The sequence below is a fragment of the Mugil cephalus genome, chromosome 1 (genome assembly GCF_022458985.1).
Source record: "Mugil cephalus isolate CIBA_MC_2020 chromosome 1, CIBA_Mcephalus_1.1, whole genome shotgun sequence".
In the NCBI taxonomy this organism is placed as follows: domain Eukaryota; kingdom Metazoa; phylum Chordata; class Actinopteri; order Mugiliformes; family Mugilidae; genus Mugil; species Mugil cephalus.
This window is the reverse complement of record NC_061770.1, coordinates 50,441,371-50,453,798: the sequence shown is the minus strand read 5'-3', so window position 1 is coordinate 50,453,798 and position 12,428 is coordinate 50,441,371. Positions and strand designations below refer to the sequence as shown.

At 44.4% G+C, this 12,428-nt stretch overlaps 1 protein-coding gene across 3 annotated transcripts in view; it reads left to right on the top strand.

The window, feature by feature from the left end:
- The window catches only part of zgc:109889 (uncharacterized protein LOC553542 homolog), a 36,165-nt gene that overhangs the window by 16,046 nt on the left and 7,691 nt on the right, over positions 1-12,428 (top strand). For 2 of the 3 annotated variants that reach the window (XM_047605288.1, XM_047605277.1), the window contains 5 exons: positions 2,440-2,584; positions 5,837-5,971; positions 10,161-10,314; positions 10,408-10,525; positions 11,930-11,998. In XM_047605288.1, coding sequence (XP_047461244.1) covers positions 2,452-2,584; positions 5,837-5,971; positions 10,161-10,314; positions 10,408-10,525; positions 11,930-11,998 — 609 coding nt within the window. In that variant the 5' untranslated portion in view covers positions 2,440-2,451. The remainder of the gene's footprint in view (positions 1-2,439; positions 2,585-5,836; positions 5,972-10,160; positions 10,315-10,407; positions 10,526-11,929; positions 11,999-12,428) is intronic. The other variant, XM_047605299.1, reaches the window with a different exon arrangement.

Below are 12,428 nucleotides of genomic sequence, written 5' to 3'. Positions count from 1 at the left end.
AGATGAAGAGGAGCTATTGAAGCGGTAAAGGTGGATGATGGGGAGTATGTATGTATTATTAAACAGTCCTGGTGTTGGATTATTCACAACAGCTGGACAAGGAGGTAGATATTGGCTCAGCGAACAGGGAAAGCCAGATCACAGCCTCAAGATGAGCCAGCGCCAACTGAGGTGGATCAACTGAACGCCAGATGCTGTTAGAGGGAGAAAGAGCGAGAGGATGTGCAAGAGAGAGAGAGAGAGATGTTAAGAGTACAAACCAGCCGCTTTTTATTAAATCTGGCATGTTTGCTTCAGTCTGGGCAAACAAATTAAGAAGCGCACGCACATTTCACGCCTGGTATAAAGTGTATAAACCGGTTTAAGAACTGATTTTGCACACAAGTGTTAGTGCGATTAAGGTTCACTCTCTATCACGCATTTTGCCTCCTTTTTTTTTTTTTAATTCACCTCCATTAAATCAGAAATATTAATTGTCTCAGCAGTTGTATTGGAAGGGTTTGAGATTGACTACAGTATAGGTCATAAGCTCCGCTGCCTTCATGTTAGTAGAGGGGACTTAATACAAAGTGTCAAATGTCACATGTCAAATCATTTTTTTCAAGGATGGTTTTTGTCATTTTAGGTATTTAATACAGTTCTTTTACAGTGTATAATCAAACATTTCTTTTTAACTGGTGGAGGCAAAGCATAGGGTTAAAAAAAACGAAAATGTGAGTGAGTGTCTGGTGAAAGTGTGGGTGGGTCATCAATAACGTGGCTCCATTCTGGGGCCGCACTGCGCAGACTTTGGCTGGCACTGTGGCGCCACCCATAGTCCCTGGAAAGTAGCGTCAGTTTGACCAATACAAGGAAGTGAGGACGCTGTGTCCATCTTTATATACAGTCTATGAGCTGGGAACACTGCTCTGCTGGCTACATTAGCTACTGTTAGCTGTCACAGAAAGATCAAATGCAAAAGTGATGCTGATGGAAGTCATTGTATTCAGTCTCCGCCCCATAGTGAAGGACAGACGAGCAGCATTCACATGCTTTTACTCTTCTGCTTTTTTTTCACTCCGTTTTGAACTGGGCACGGTTGTCATACCTAACTACTCTAAAGAGTCATGGACACGTCATGTATGGATGTGCAGAGTTGCATCAAATGTAGATCTGGTATTATCTCCAGTTATCATTAAAAACTCAACACATTGCCACTGCTGTAGTTTCACATTTCTCAGCCCTGTGGATGGGCCCCGAGCATTCGCCTGCCTGGCCCGTTGACAAACTGCTCTTTTGTGTGAATGGCGCTTTGACACAGGGAAGACACATCCCACATCCCCACTGTACGCATGCACACACTCTTCACGTGCACACTTCGAAAGGGCACTTTAATTCTGAAGCATGACTACACACTCGAACAAAACCCCGCTCCAAAAATAACGAGCATGTCCCACATTGAGGATTCATTCCAAACCGAGGCGAGCTGAGCGGCGTCCTCTCACGTGTTGGACTCTGCTGGTAGCTCTATGACAGCTTCTCCTTCTCAGTTTCCTTTTGGATCAGAGAAAAGAGATACAGCACAGTAGAGAATGATGGATCTACAAACAACGTTTTTATTAACATTGGTAATTGCTTTACAGTATTATTTAGGAAGTTGTTGCGGTGCAGTGTCATATTTCATTCCTATCATTCATTCTTGAGACAATGATCTAAAAAGGCTTTAAATGTTCATGTTGCTGCAGAGTTTTGTGTTTGTTCTTCATGGTTTTTGGATATTTGTGGTTTAGGCTCAGGGCGTCCATCTCTCTTCAGTCTTATTTCTGAATGAAATGGATTTTTCTGCCATTTTCCAACCGTCTCTCATTCAGCGCAGGGATATCTGGTTCTCCTCATTATGACATACATGATCTCCAGTACATGTAACTACTCCCTTGTGACCTTGCCACTCTCTCTGTACCACTCTTTCCACCTCTCATAGATTGTGTTTCTCCTTTTCCTCTTCGTCTTCAGCTCAGCTCGTCTCCCTCTCTCGGCCCCTTGTGGCTTCTCTGGCCGTGCTTGTGGCTCGTTAGCGCTGTTTAGAAACTTCTTTTTGTCTCATTTGGCTGTTGGCTCTCGGCCGCATAGACATTAAGCAAGCAACTCATCAGCGTGATGAGTTGCTGCGCCCCACGGCGGACATGACACCTCTGTTTCCATCAAGGCTCGCAGCTGAACATCAACCCATTTCTCCCGAGCTTTCGTCTGTCGTCTATTGTCTCGTTAATGGACTTATGCTTCATACAGGAGGTTTAAATAATGAGCAACAACACGTTCGCTAATTTACAAATGTACCCAGCAGACTTCACTCAGGCAGCTTTAGAACCAGATTTGAGCATGTCGCTCCATGTTTTGGTTGTGAGTTTTCTTTTTTGTTAAGAAAATAACAGCATCATTTATTTTTCTGTCTTTCTTCAGGCGTAGACCAGCATGCCGTTGGTGAAGAGGAACATCGAACCCCGGCACTTGTGCCGTGGGGCTCTGCCGGATGGAGTGACCAGTGAGCTGGAGTGCGTGACCAACAGTACGCTAGCAGCTATCATCAAACAGCTGGGCAGTCTGAGTGAGTGTACCGCAGTTCACAATGAATTGTTGCTCTTGATATTTGAACTTTAGACATTTTAGCATTAGCATTTTAGTGCTTAATGACATAATCTGAGGCCATCAGCCCAAAGACGTTTAGGCTGATCTAAAGATAATGCAAGCTAGACTGCTTTAAGAAAAAAATGCATTAAAAAAACACAACCCAAAAAGAGGATATTTGACTCATAGTTTGTAGTTGGGTTAGCCAACAATGTAGTGGAGCAATGAGAAGGGTTGTTGGTTGTTGAGATGTGACTGCAGTGTCTTTCCAAACAGGGTTTGAAGTGTGGGGCTTCTCCATATAAACGAATACCACTTCAGCATTTTAGTTGGACTCCCTGTTGCTAGGGTACAGGTTCTCTGATCCTGTGGCTAAATAAAACCACAGATGTAACTAAGGATAGACAGCATAAAGATGAACGGTGGAATAACTCCTCAAAAGTGCAGCCAAAGCAAGTAGAGCTCCCCCTGGTGACTGTCTGCAGAACAGGTCATAAGCTCCACCTTCTCCATGTTGGTGGATGGAAAGTATCGCTAAAGTAACATCAGGTATTTTTTTCAAGGATTGTTTGTGTCATTTTAGGTAGTTAATATAATGTTGATCCATATTCTAACTCATCCATTTTTCAGAGAAGTTTTAGTTGGTTATTTGACGCTATAGAAACAGGACGAGACATAATGATCACTACAAGTTGCCATGCCAACCGCAAGTTGGAAAAAATTAATAAATAAGTAAAGTGTATAATTGAACATTTCCTTGTGACTGGTGGAGGTAGAGCAGAGCGCAGTATTAATTAAACTTGGTGGAAAATTAGTTTGGCCAATGCAAGGAAGTGGGGACACATTGTCTCTGGCAGTAACACAAGCAAAGGAAAAGACATTAAAAGGCAAAAAAGAGTGAGCTCCATACATACACTACCAATATTATATATATATATATATATATATTTGGGGCAATTTCCACAAGCAACCAACCTTGTGAGTCCCTTTATAGGATGTGGCTGAAGAAAGAAATAGAATCTAAAAGTTCAAGAACGATTCCGATGCTGCTAATGAAAAAGAAACTCAGCGTTGTGAAAAGTTGACAATCTAAAAAAGAAAGTGAGGAAAATATAATCACCCTTACAGTGTTTTTACAGTGTAATTTCTCCCACTTCCAGATTACACAGTGCAGCTGTAAATTATTTTCAGGTTCAGTTTTTTCTTAGGTTAAAAGAAGTTTGTCTTTACTTAGCAAACCAAGAACCAAGAAGTTTTGTGCAAGAGAAGTCCGAATATCCGCCAACCAGAGCCAAGTATAAGCCAAAGCCTAACCTTTTCACAAAATCTACCTACGTCTGCACATTTCCACAGCTTAGGAATGTTACAGCATAGATATCTGTGATTAAAGGAGACAGAAACTCTATTGTAAACACTCCTGCTCTGCAAGTTCTGCTCCTTCCATGTCGTCAAGCTCTCCGTCCTGTCAGGTCACATGTCAGGTCACATGTCAGGTCACATGTCAGGTCACATGTCTGCCAGACACCCTCGGCAGCAATCACATCCCAGCGGGTTTAAGGACAATCACACCAATCAATCACACCCACCACATCTCATTGGAAACCTGTGTCGCTCATTTGCATGTTTTTTGGTTGTTTTGTGAAGAAAAAAAGCTGATTCAGATTGGACAAACAGTCAGAGGGTGAATTAAATTCAGCGCGAGCTCGCTGCAAGTGAGCGAGTGCTCTGCCTCTGCTCCATCTGTCACGCTGTGGGCTGAGAGATGGAGAGACGTTGAGGTCATGAGGCTGGTGCGTGAGCGCGCTGCGCGCTTTTTGGATGTTTGTCGTGGCTTTTCTGCATCTGCGTAAATACATTTGTGCCCTCGCACGCTCTCACACAGATGGAACGGGCCTTTCAAGTATTCAGTCTGACAGGTGCCCAGCAGGAGGCGGCCTGTCCTGCTGAGACAGACGGCACGGCGTAGAGCTGTGGCACACCGAGAAGGATGGAAGTCACAAAACGTGTTGCCCAGTTCAAATAGATCCCCGTTGCCCAGTTTGACCCAAATAATCTACGGTTACTTCCAAATACAGACGGACATTAGGCCAGGAGCAGTGCTCTAGAAAGAAAAGTCTCATCAGTGACACTGAGAGTCAGAATAAAGGTGGTGATCCTGGGCTTTTTATCCAGAAATCAGGTCTGACTCCACAATAACCAACGAGAGAAACACGTCAACAAGGATCCAAAGCAGCCGACACTGTGTTGCCAAGCAACAGTAAACATTAGGAGATTACGCTAACAAGCATATTCCTGTGGGCACATACTGAATCTGACTGTTAAAATATCACCTCCAGTTCCGAATGAAGAATATCTTCTTCTTCTTCTCGCTTCTGCTCATTATTCTTCATCTCCTTCATCTCTTCTTTTGGCTTCTACTCATCCTTCTTCTCCTTTGTTTTCATTCTTCTTCTCTCCTTCACCCCCTCCTTCATCTTTTCCTCCCCCTCCTTTCTTTTTCATCCTCTTCATCGTGTCCTTCATCTTTATCTCTTCCTCCTCCTCCCTCTTCATCTGTTGATGCCCATCATCATCGTTATCTGCTCCTTACCTTACCATTCCTCTTCCACTTCTCCCCCTCTTCCTTGTTCTTCCTCTGTCTTCTGCTTCCTCTTCTTCTGTTGTTGTTGATCATGATCTTCTCCTCATCCTGGTTCTTCTTCTTCTTCTTCTTAGCTGTCCTCTGCCCGCTTTGACTGGCAGTTGAGAAATCCTCCTCCAGTTGCATTACCACCACCTACTGGACTGGAGTGTAGCTCAGTCAGTTTCCAGCCTGTTGCTTGGCTGCAGTCTAGGTTTAGGCCGCATCCATTCCCCGATGAGATCACATCTCCCCAGTCTGTCACGATAATCGACTTAATATCTCGAGGTGTTTGTTGCACTTCATTTTTAGATGTTGTCTGACGTTAGAGTGATGACTATCTGTGAGGTTGTGTAGTTTATTAGCTCCTGTAGCCCAGAACACAGCTTAATTAAATCCTGCCTCTACGCTGTCATGATGGTTTAATAAATGAGAACGTTTCATTGGAACCATTCACCAGCGCTCCTCCGCACGCTTCCCCCGCCAGTTCCACCCTCTGTGAATAATTAAATCCCGCGATGTGAAGAAGAGCTCAGCTGGTGAACGTGTTCATGTGAATGTGTCTGGATGAAAGAAGTCAGAAGTCACGTGTGTGTGTTTGTTTCGGTGCAGGTCGCCATGCAGAGGACATTTTTGGAGAACTGTTTAATGAAGCCAACAGCTTCTACCTGAGGATGAGCAGCCTGCAGGAGAGAGTGGACCAGCTGGCTGTCAAAGTCACCCAGCTGGACTCCACCGTGGAGGAAGGTGGGTGTCGTTTTATTCATGAATCAGAACGTTCACAACGGAGAGAAACGCTGTCTGTGTGTGACCCTTTAAAGGCCCTCTCCTCTACAGGATTATGAGTGTCATCTAAACACTGGCATGAATGTTTTCTAGTCACACGCAGGAGGGTAGGAGGAAGAATGAGTATGTACAAGGAAAGAAGGCAAAGAGGAAGAAAGGGAGGAAAAAGGAGGACAGGAGATAGATAAAAGGAAAGAAAAGAGGAAAAAAAACACAAAGAACGACCAGGAGAAAGATAATATTATGGTATGGTGGAAATGTCAGAATGGCCCTTCCACGGGTTGTGTGTGCCCTTCAGCTGTGTCCGTTCCAACAACCTGTTCCACTCTCCCTGTGTGTGTGTGTGTGTGTGTGTTTAGCATACACACTGTCACAGGTACACACTCTGTAAAAACCTCTCAGGTTTGTGTGTGTCTGTGTGTGTGCGCTTGTTTGTGCAGTGAGAGTCTGAATCATTATCTCCATCATTAGACTCTTCACTGTCTCTGAAGGTCAATTCTCTTAATGCAGTAATTGATAGGCGCACGCACACACACACCACATGCACACACACACACACACACACACACACACACACAGACAGAGCATCATGGTGAGTGCTGTTCATCCAGATCTGCATGAGCCGACTCTCTTTAGAAGTGTCTAGCTGTCTGCTCCTCCCTGTCCTCAGTTCCCTTATTTCTAGTCGTCTGTTTTCTCTCTTATCTCCCCCTTTCCTTTGTCCCTCCTCGCTTCCCTGCTCCCAACCGTTTCTTCTGCCTTCAAATCCCTACTTCCTATACTTTTTTGGTCCTTCCCCTCTCTATGTCTTGGTCTCACACTCTAATGGAAACACCTGCATTTCTAAAAAACCTCAAATATCACTAAAACATTTTTTACAATCTCATGAGCAGTTTTTTTTTCAGACGTATCGATATAAAAGTTGATCGCAAAAGTGCAACGGAAACACTATTTTTGCATTTCCCCATCGCCTGCGTCACCAGAGAAGCAGAGAGGCAGGGGGTCATGTGACCAGTTCATTTCGTCCTCATAGTGAAGTGTCACGAATCTGAGCAAAATGAGATATCACGAGACAGTTTACGAGAGTTACAGCTCATTCTCAAAACACCTTTCAATGAAAACACGTACAGAGAGTACAGGGAGTACAGGGAGTACAGGGAGTACAGGGAGTACCGAGAGTGCAGGGAGTACAGAGAATACAGAAATACAGGATACAGGGTAATGAATTTCGAACATGCTTATTGGGGATAAAATGGATGTAACGGACACATAGTATCTCTGTTATCTATTCCTTTATTTTCTCTTGCTCTTTTTTCCTCTTCCTATTTTATCTCGGTTCCTCCTTCGCCATATCTTCCTATCAACCTCTCTCATCGCTCTCTCTCCCGACTCGTTATTCTTTGTCCTCTCTGTATTCCTTTCTTATTCTCTTCCTCTATATCTTTCTCATTACCCTTTCTCTCTCACCCTTTCTGTTTTCCTCTCTCCCCGCCTCTTTATTCTCTTTCCTCTACCTCTCTCTTCATTCTCTCTGCCCCCCCCCCCCCTCCTCTCTGCATTCATTCATCCATTCTCTCTGTCTGTATTCCCTCTGTCCTGGCTGATACTGCCGAGTCATTCTGCAGCACAGCGGCCGCAGACATTCAGCGTCAGAGCAGCACAGGCGGCGATGAAAAGGAAAAGCTCAGCAGTCCTCCGTCTCGTTCCTCTCTTCTTCCGCTCTTTCATCTCCTCTCTCCTTCTCCCTTCGTCTCCACGCCTCCTCACCCACCTACGTGCGAACCGTCCGTCAGTCCTTCGTTCCCCACCACACACTCATCTGTTACTTTAAACTGAGGTGGCAAATAACAGCGTGAATGTTTTCTAGTAGCACACACAAACGAAGAAAGGATGGAAGACAGATAGAGATGGAGAAAGAAGGAGGATAGCAGAAAGAAGAAAGGGACAAAATACAGAAGAAAGGGACAGAAAAGAAAATGAAGGGAGAATGAAGGAAAGGGCTGAAGGCAAGAAACAGGATGATGTGGAGACGGGACGAAAGGAGAGAAGAGGGAACGAAGAATGTAATTGAAAAAGAGAAAGGGGAAGGTAGGAAAGAAGGAAGAAAGAGAGGATGGAAGGACAGAAGGAAGAAAGGGAGAGGGGAGGGATGAGAGAAGGGAGAAGGCAGGACAAAGCACAGAGGGAAAGAAGGCGGATATAAGAACGATGGACAAAGGGAAGATAAAATGAAGAGAGGATGAAAGAAAGAAAGGGAGAGGCAAGGGAGAAGGAGAGAAGGGAAGAAAAGACTGAAAGCAATAAAGAATGAAGAGAAGGAAGGAAAGAGGATGGACAGACTGCTGGAAGGAATGAAAGAAAGGATGGGAAAAGGGGGAGAGAGTGAGAAGAAAGGGGGTTGGAAAAGAACAGAAGGAAAGAAAAAGACAAATGAAGAAAGGAGGGAAGGAAGAAATCAGTGGAAGTAGTGAACATTAAGCCATCAAGTATCTTCAGACTATTAATGAAATCATGACGGGCTGTAGCAGTAATGAGACCAGGATGACATCATCAGTGTGTCATCCTGGTCATCACACACAGACACACACACCTGTAAGTCTTGAACAGGTGTTTGCCGTCGGAGGTGGAGCCTGACCTGACAAAGAAAGACGCACACATGAGCACAGAGAGTGAAGTAAAGCGCTGACAGGAGCATATGTCACTCTGACATGCTTTGACCTTCTTTTACTGTATTTCGTGCTGGTGAACGCTGATGGTGTGTGTGTGTGTGTGTGTAGCCATCTGGTTGATCCTGGATAGCGTTGCGTTAAATCTCCTCTGGGCCTCAGGGATTGACACACATACCCGTTGTATTTTATTTTGTGTCTCTCACTCTCCCTTTCTCTCACACCACCAGGCTCCTGTTGATAGCAACACTGTGTGTGTGTGTTGTGCGTGCGCACAAGATGCTTGTTAAGCCGATGCAACGAGCTCCGAGACTAATCTGTCCACGCTGTCTTATTATCACCTTGTTTGTATGGGCATGCATGCGTATGTGTTGGTCACACACTGCGTAAGCTGTGTTGCATTCATCTATATGCGTGTGTGGTGTGTGTTATCGTTGGGACTTAAAGGCGGCTTATAGGGGGATGTTTTTAGTTTTCTGTAGTTATCGGCGAGAGATTGCAAATAAGAACAAGTAGTCGCAGCTATAGGCAAACAGCCGCTGATGACATTTTATTATCAAGTCTCTGTACTTCTGCCTCTGTAAGCAATTTCCTGGGATCCCAGCATGCAGTTCAACACAATCTATAAAGCCATAAATCTCAGGGTCAAAGCTACACAAATAAGGGTGACATTAAATGTCTGAAGCTGCCCTATATGGCCCAAAGCAAGCGCTTAATAACTTCTACATAGGCAGGAAACATCTGTTTTTCATGTTTTGCTTGTCAAGGGGAAGGGGTCGTTAATCTGGAGGTGGACGTTGCAAATCAATCCTGTAGTCTCCTTAATTCATGGAACGTCTAATCACAGTATTCGTAGCTGGAGGGGAAACATTGCTTGTTACTAATCGAATAATCGAAACAAAGAACTGGATACTCTAAAGTCATCCCCAACTCAAAAACTGTGCACAGCCATACACATCTAACCATTTTATCCACAGGTAGTCAATAACCAGAATGGAGCTTCCTCATGGCCAAATTACTCAAATGCGTGCTTCATGCCCTGTTCTAAATGAAATACTTTCATATTGATCACAGTTCATATAGTCATTTGCAGTGTCCTTTTTTGCTAGTTTTATATCCACTGTATGTAAAGCTGGACAAATGCCAACAGGTTTCCTGAAAAGCAGGTCTGAATCTCAGTGTGGTGGATCTGGCCGTCAACATCCTGGCAGCTTATTTTAAAAAGCATGAGGCCTAGAAAGGCTCTCACCTAAAGCGTGCATAAATCATAAGCATTGATCTACTTCAAACAGGCGAGTCAGATAAAGATCCTACCATGTACAGAGACCAGGCTGGGCTTTGTGGGGGGGAGACTCCCTAGCTCTGCAATTACAAGGAACACATAAACAAACTTGAAAGATGAGTGTGATTCTGTGAATCCTTAAGTTTTTATCATTGAGCTGTTCGCTATTTCCTTCTTTAAACACTTCCCCCTTTGCCTCCAGTCTCCCTGCAGGACATCAACATGAGGAAGGCCTTTAAGAGCAGCACCATTCAGGACCAGCAGGTAGTGTCCAGGACCTCCGTGCCCAACCCCGTGGTGGAGATGTACCACCGCTGCGACAAACCGCCTCCACTCAACATTCTCAGTCCATACAGGTCAGTCATTTAGTCTCTACTGGTGGTTTACTAATCTTTTTAGGACTTGTTTCTTTGTTTCTGTCTCACCTGCTAATTTGTTCTGCCATGCAGAGACGACAAGAAGGACGCTCTGAAGTTCTACACCGACCCCTCCTACTTCTTCAACCTGTGGAAGGAGAAGATGCTGCAGGCCACCGAGGACAAGCGCAAAGAGAAGAGGCGACAGAAGGTATGCTTTGTGTTAGTGGTGATGTATGTGTGTGCGTCAGCCTGGACCTGAAGATGGAGAGTGTGACGGAACAGTAAAAGAAATTCATCTTCTGCTTGATTTTTGCTAATCTGTTGTTTTTTTTGGCCATTTTTAGTTAATACATACTCGTCATTGAGCTTTGCTTTGTTGTGTCATCTGTTATTGGTACAGCAGCAGTTGGGCAGACTCATTATCCAGACACAAAAAATATGATTTAAGGCCAATATAACTTTAATAACTTCAATAAAATAGGCCCCCAAAAAGTTTTTAAATACAAATACAGAAAATTTTGACGTCTGATCAGTCGTCAACTTGTGAGAACGCTGCTGCTAGGCAACTGTTGGCATCTAGAAGATACTGACGCTAAGCCAGTGTTAGCTAATGAGTAGCTAAGTTAACGTAGGAAACGCAAAATCGTAATGAAGTGATAACTTGGAATGTCAACATTTTACTCAGGTTATGAAATTCCAAAGAAGTCTGACCTGTCTGACCACAGTAAACACGACCTCATGTGAAGACAGCGTCAGCGTTATTCAGTTGTATAGAGTTATAAAAGCCCACTTTCCTAATGAAGTTGATGTTAGATTGCTAAACCATTAGCTTTAGAGGCTTCTAGATGTAAACAGTGGTCTGGCAGCCTAGCATGTCTACCGTTTAGTGTTAACATCTTCGGGTTCTGTAATTTTTAAATAAACTCTTTTCAATACGCATTGGCTGCGTTTACGTGGACAAAATGAAAGTGAATTATTTAAGCTTTTAAACATTTATTTGATCACATGGTGGCTTTGCTGTCCCCGTTTTGCTGTCACCCGATGTTGACCTGAGCAGAAAGAACAAATGTATTCCTGCCGTTATGGCGTACACTCATTTTTAAACCGATTATTAGTGGAATGCTAGTGTTCATGTAAATATAGCTGTGACCTGTTCAGTTAAAGCAGATCAATTTGGGATGAATAGAGGATGAAGCTGGTGTTTTTCCACTTGGATTCAGATTCAGTTAAAATTTGTTCCCTTCTCACCATTGGAGCTCTCTACAGTCACATTCCAAACCTCTGAACAGCTGCTGCTGTATGTTTTTGCTGCATATTTGTGTTGAATTTAATGCTGCTCATGTTGTTATGTCCCCTCCCTTCAACCTGAAATCTTTGTGGAATAAAGTGCTTTTAGTTGCATAGTAACGTAGTTTGAGTTTTCCCTCTTGACCAAATGACATGTTTGAATACCAGACGACGACGCAGGAGGATGGTCTCTTCTTCTCTGCCCTTTTTCCTTCTTTCTAATTTATCTTTAGTTCCCTGGACGACACACACCCCGTCCCTGCCTCCGCTTCCTCCTCCTCCTCAGTCTAACGCACCAGCTTGTCTTTCTCCCATGTTTCCGTAGGGCTGTCCGGCCCACCCTGACAGGCCCCACTCCAGACAGGCCCCACCCAGGAGCCCCCTGTCCATCTCTGTAAGACAACCCCGACCCCTAACCTGCCCCGTCCCGCCCTCCACTTTCTCCCTTTTCACATCCCACTGACACGCATAACACGCTCACTCTATCACTGTGTCCGAACACCGGTAAGACACACACATATTCAACGGTTGTATTGGAGTAAGGTTAAAAAAGAACACAGCTACACACAGACACGCACTCCCTTCCGTTTGTGTCGGTGTCGTGTTGCATTGGCTTGTCACCTCACCGTCTCTCTAACCCTTGTGTTTGGTTTGGTTGCCGTCCTGTGTCCCCACAAGTTTTGGCTCCTCCGCTGTCCGTTGTTTTCTAATGTCTCTGTGTTGCCCAGTAGTGAGTGGGTGTGGAGTAGTCTAGTGCGTGGGGTTGGCTCGGTGTGAATTTACCCCATGGTGAAGGAGCTGGTGATGGGGTCCAGTTTTTTTCC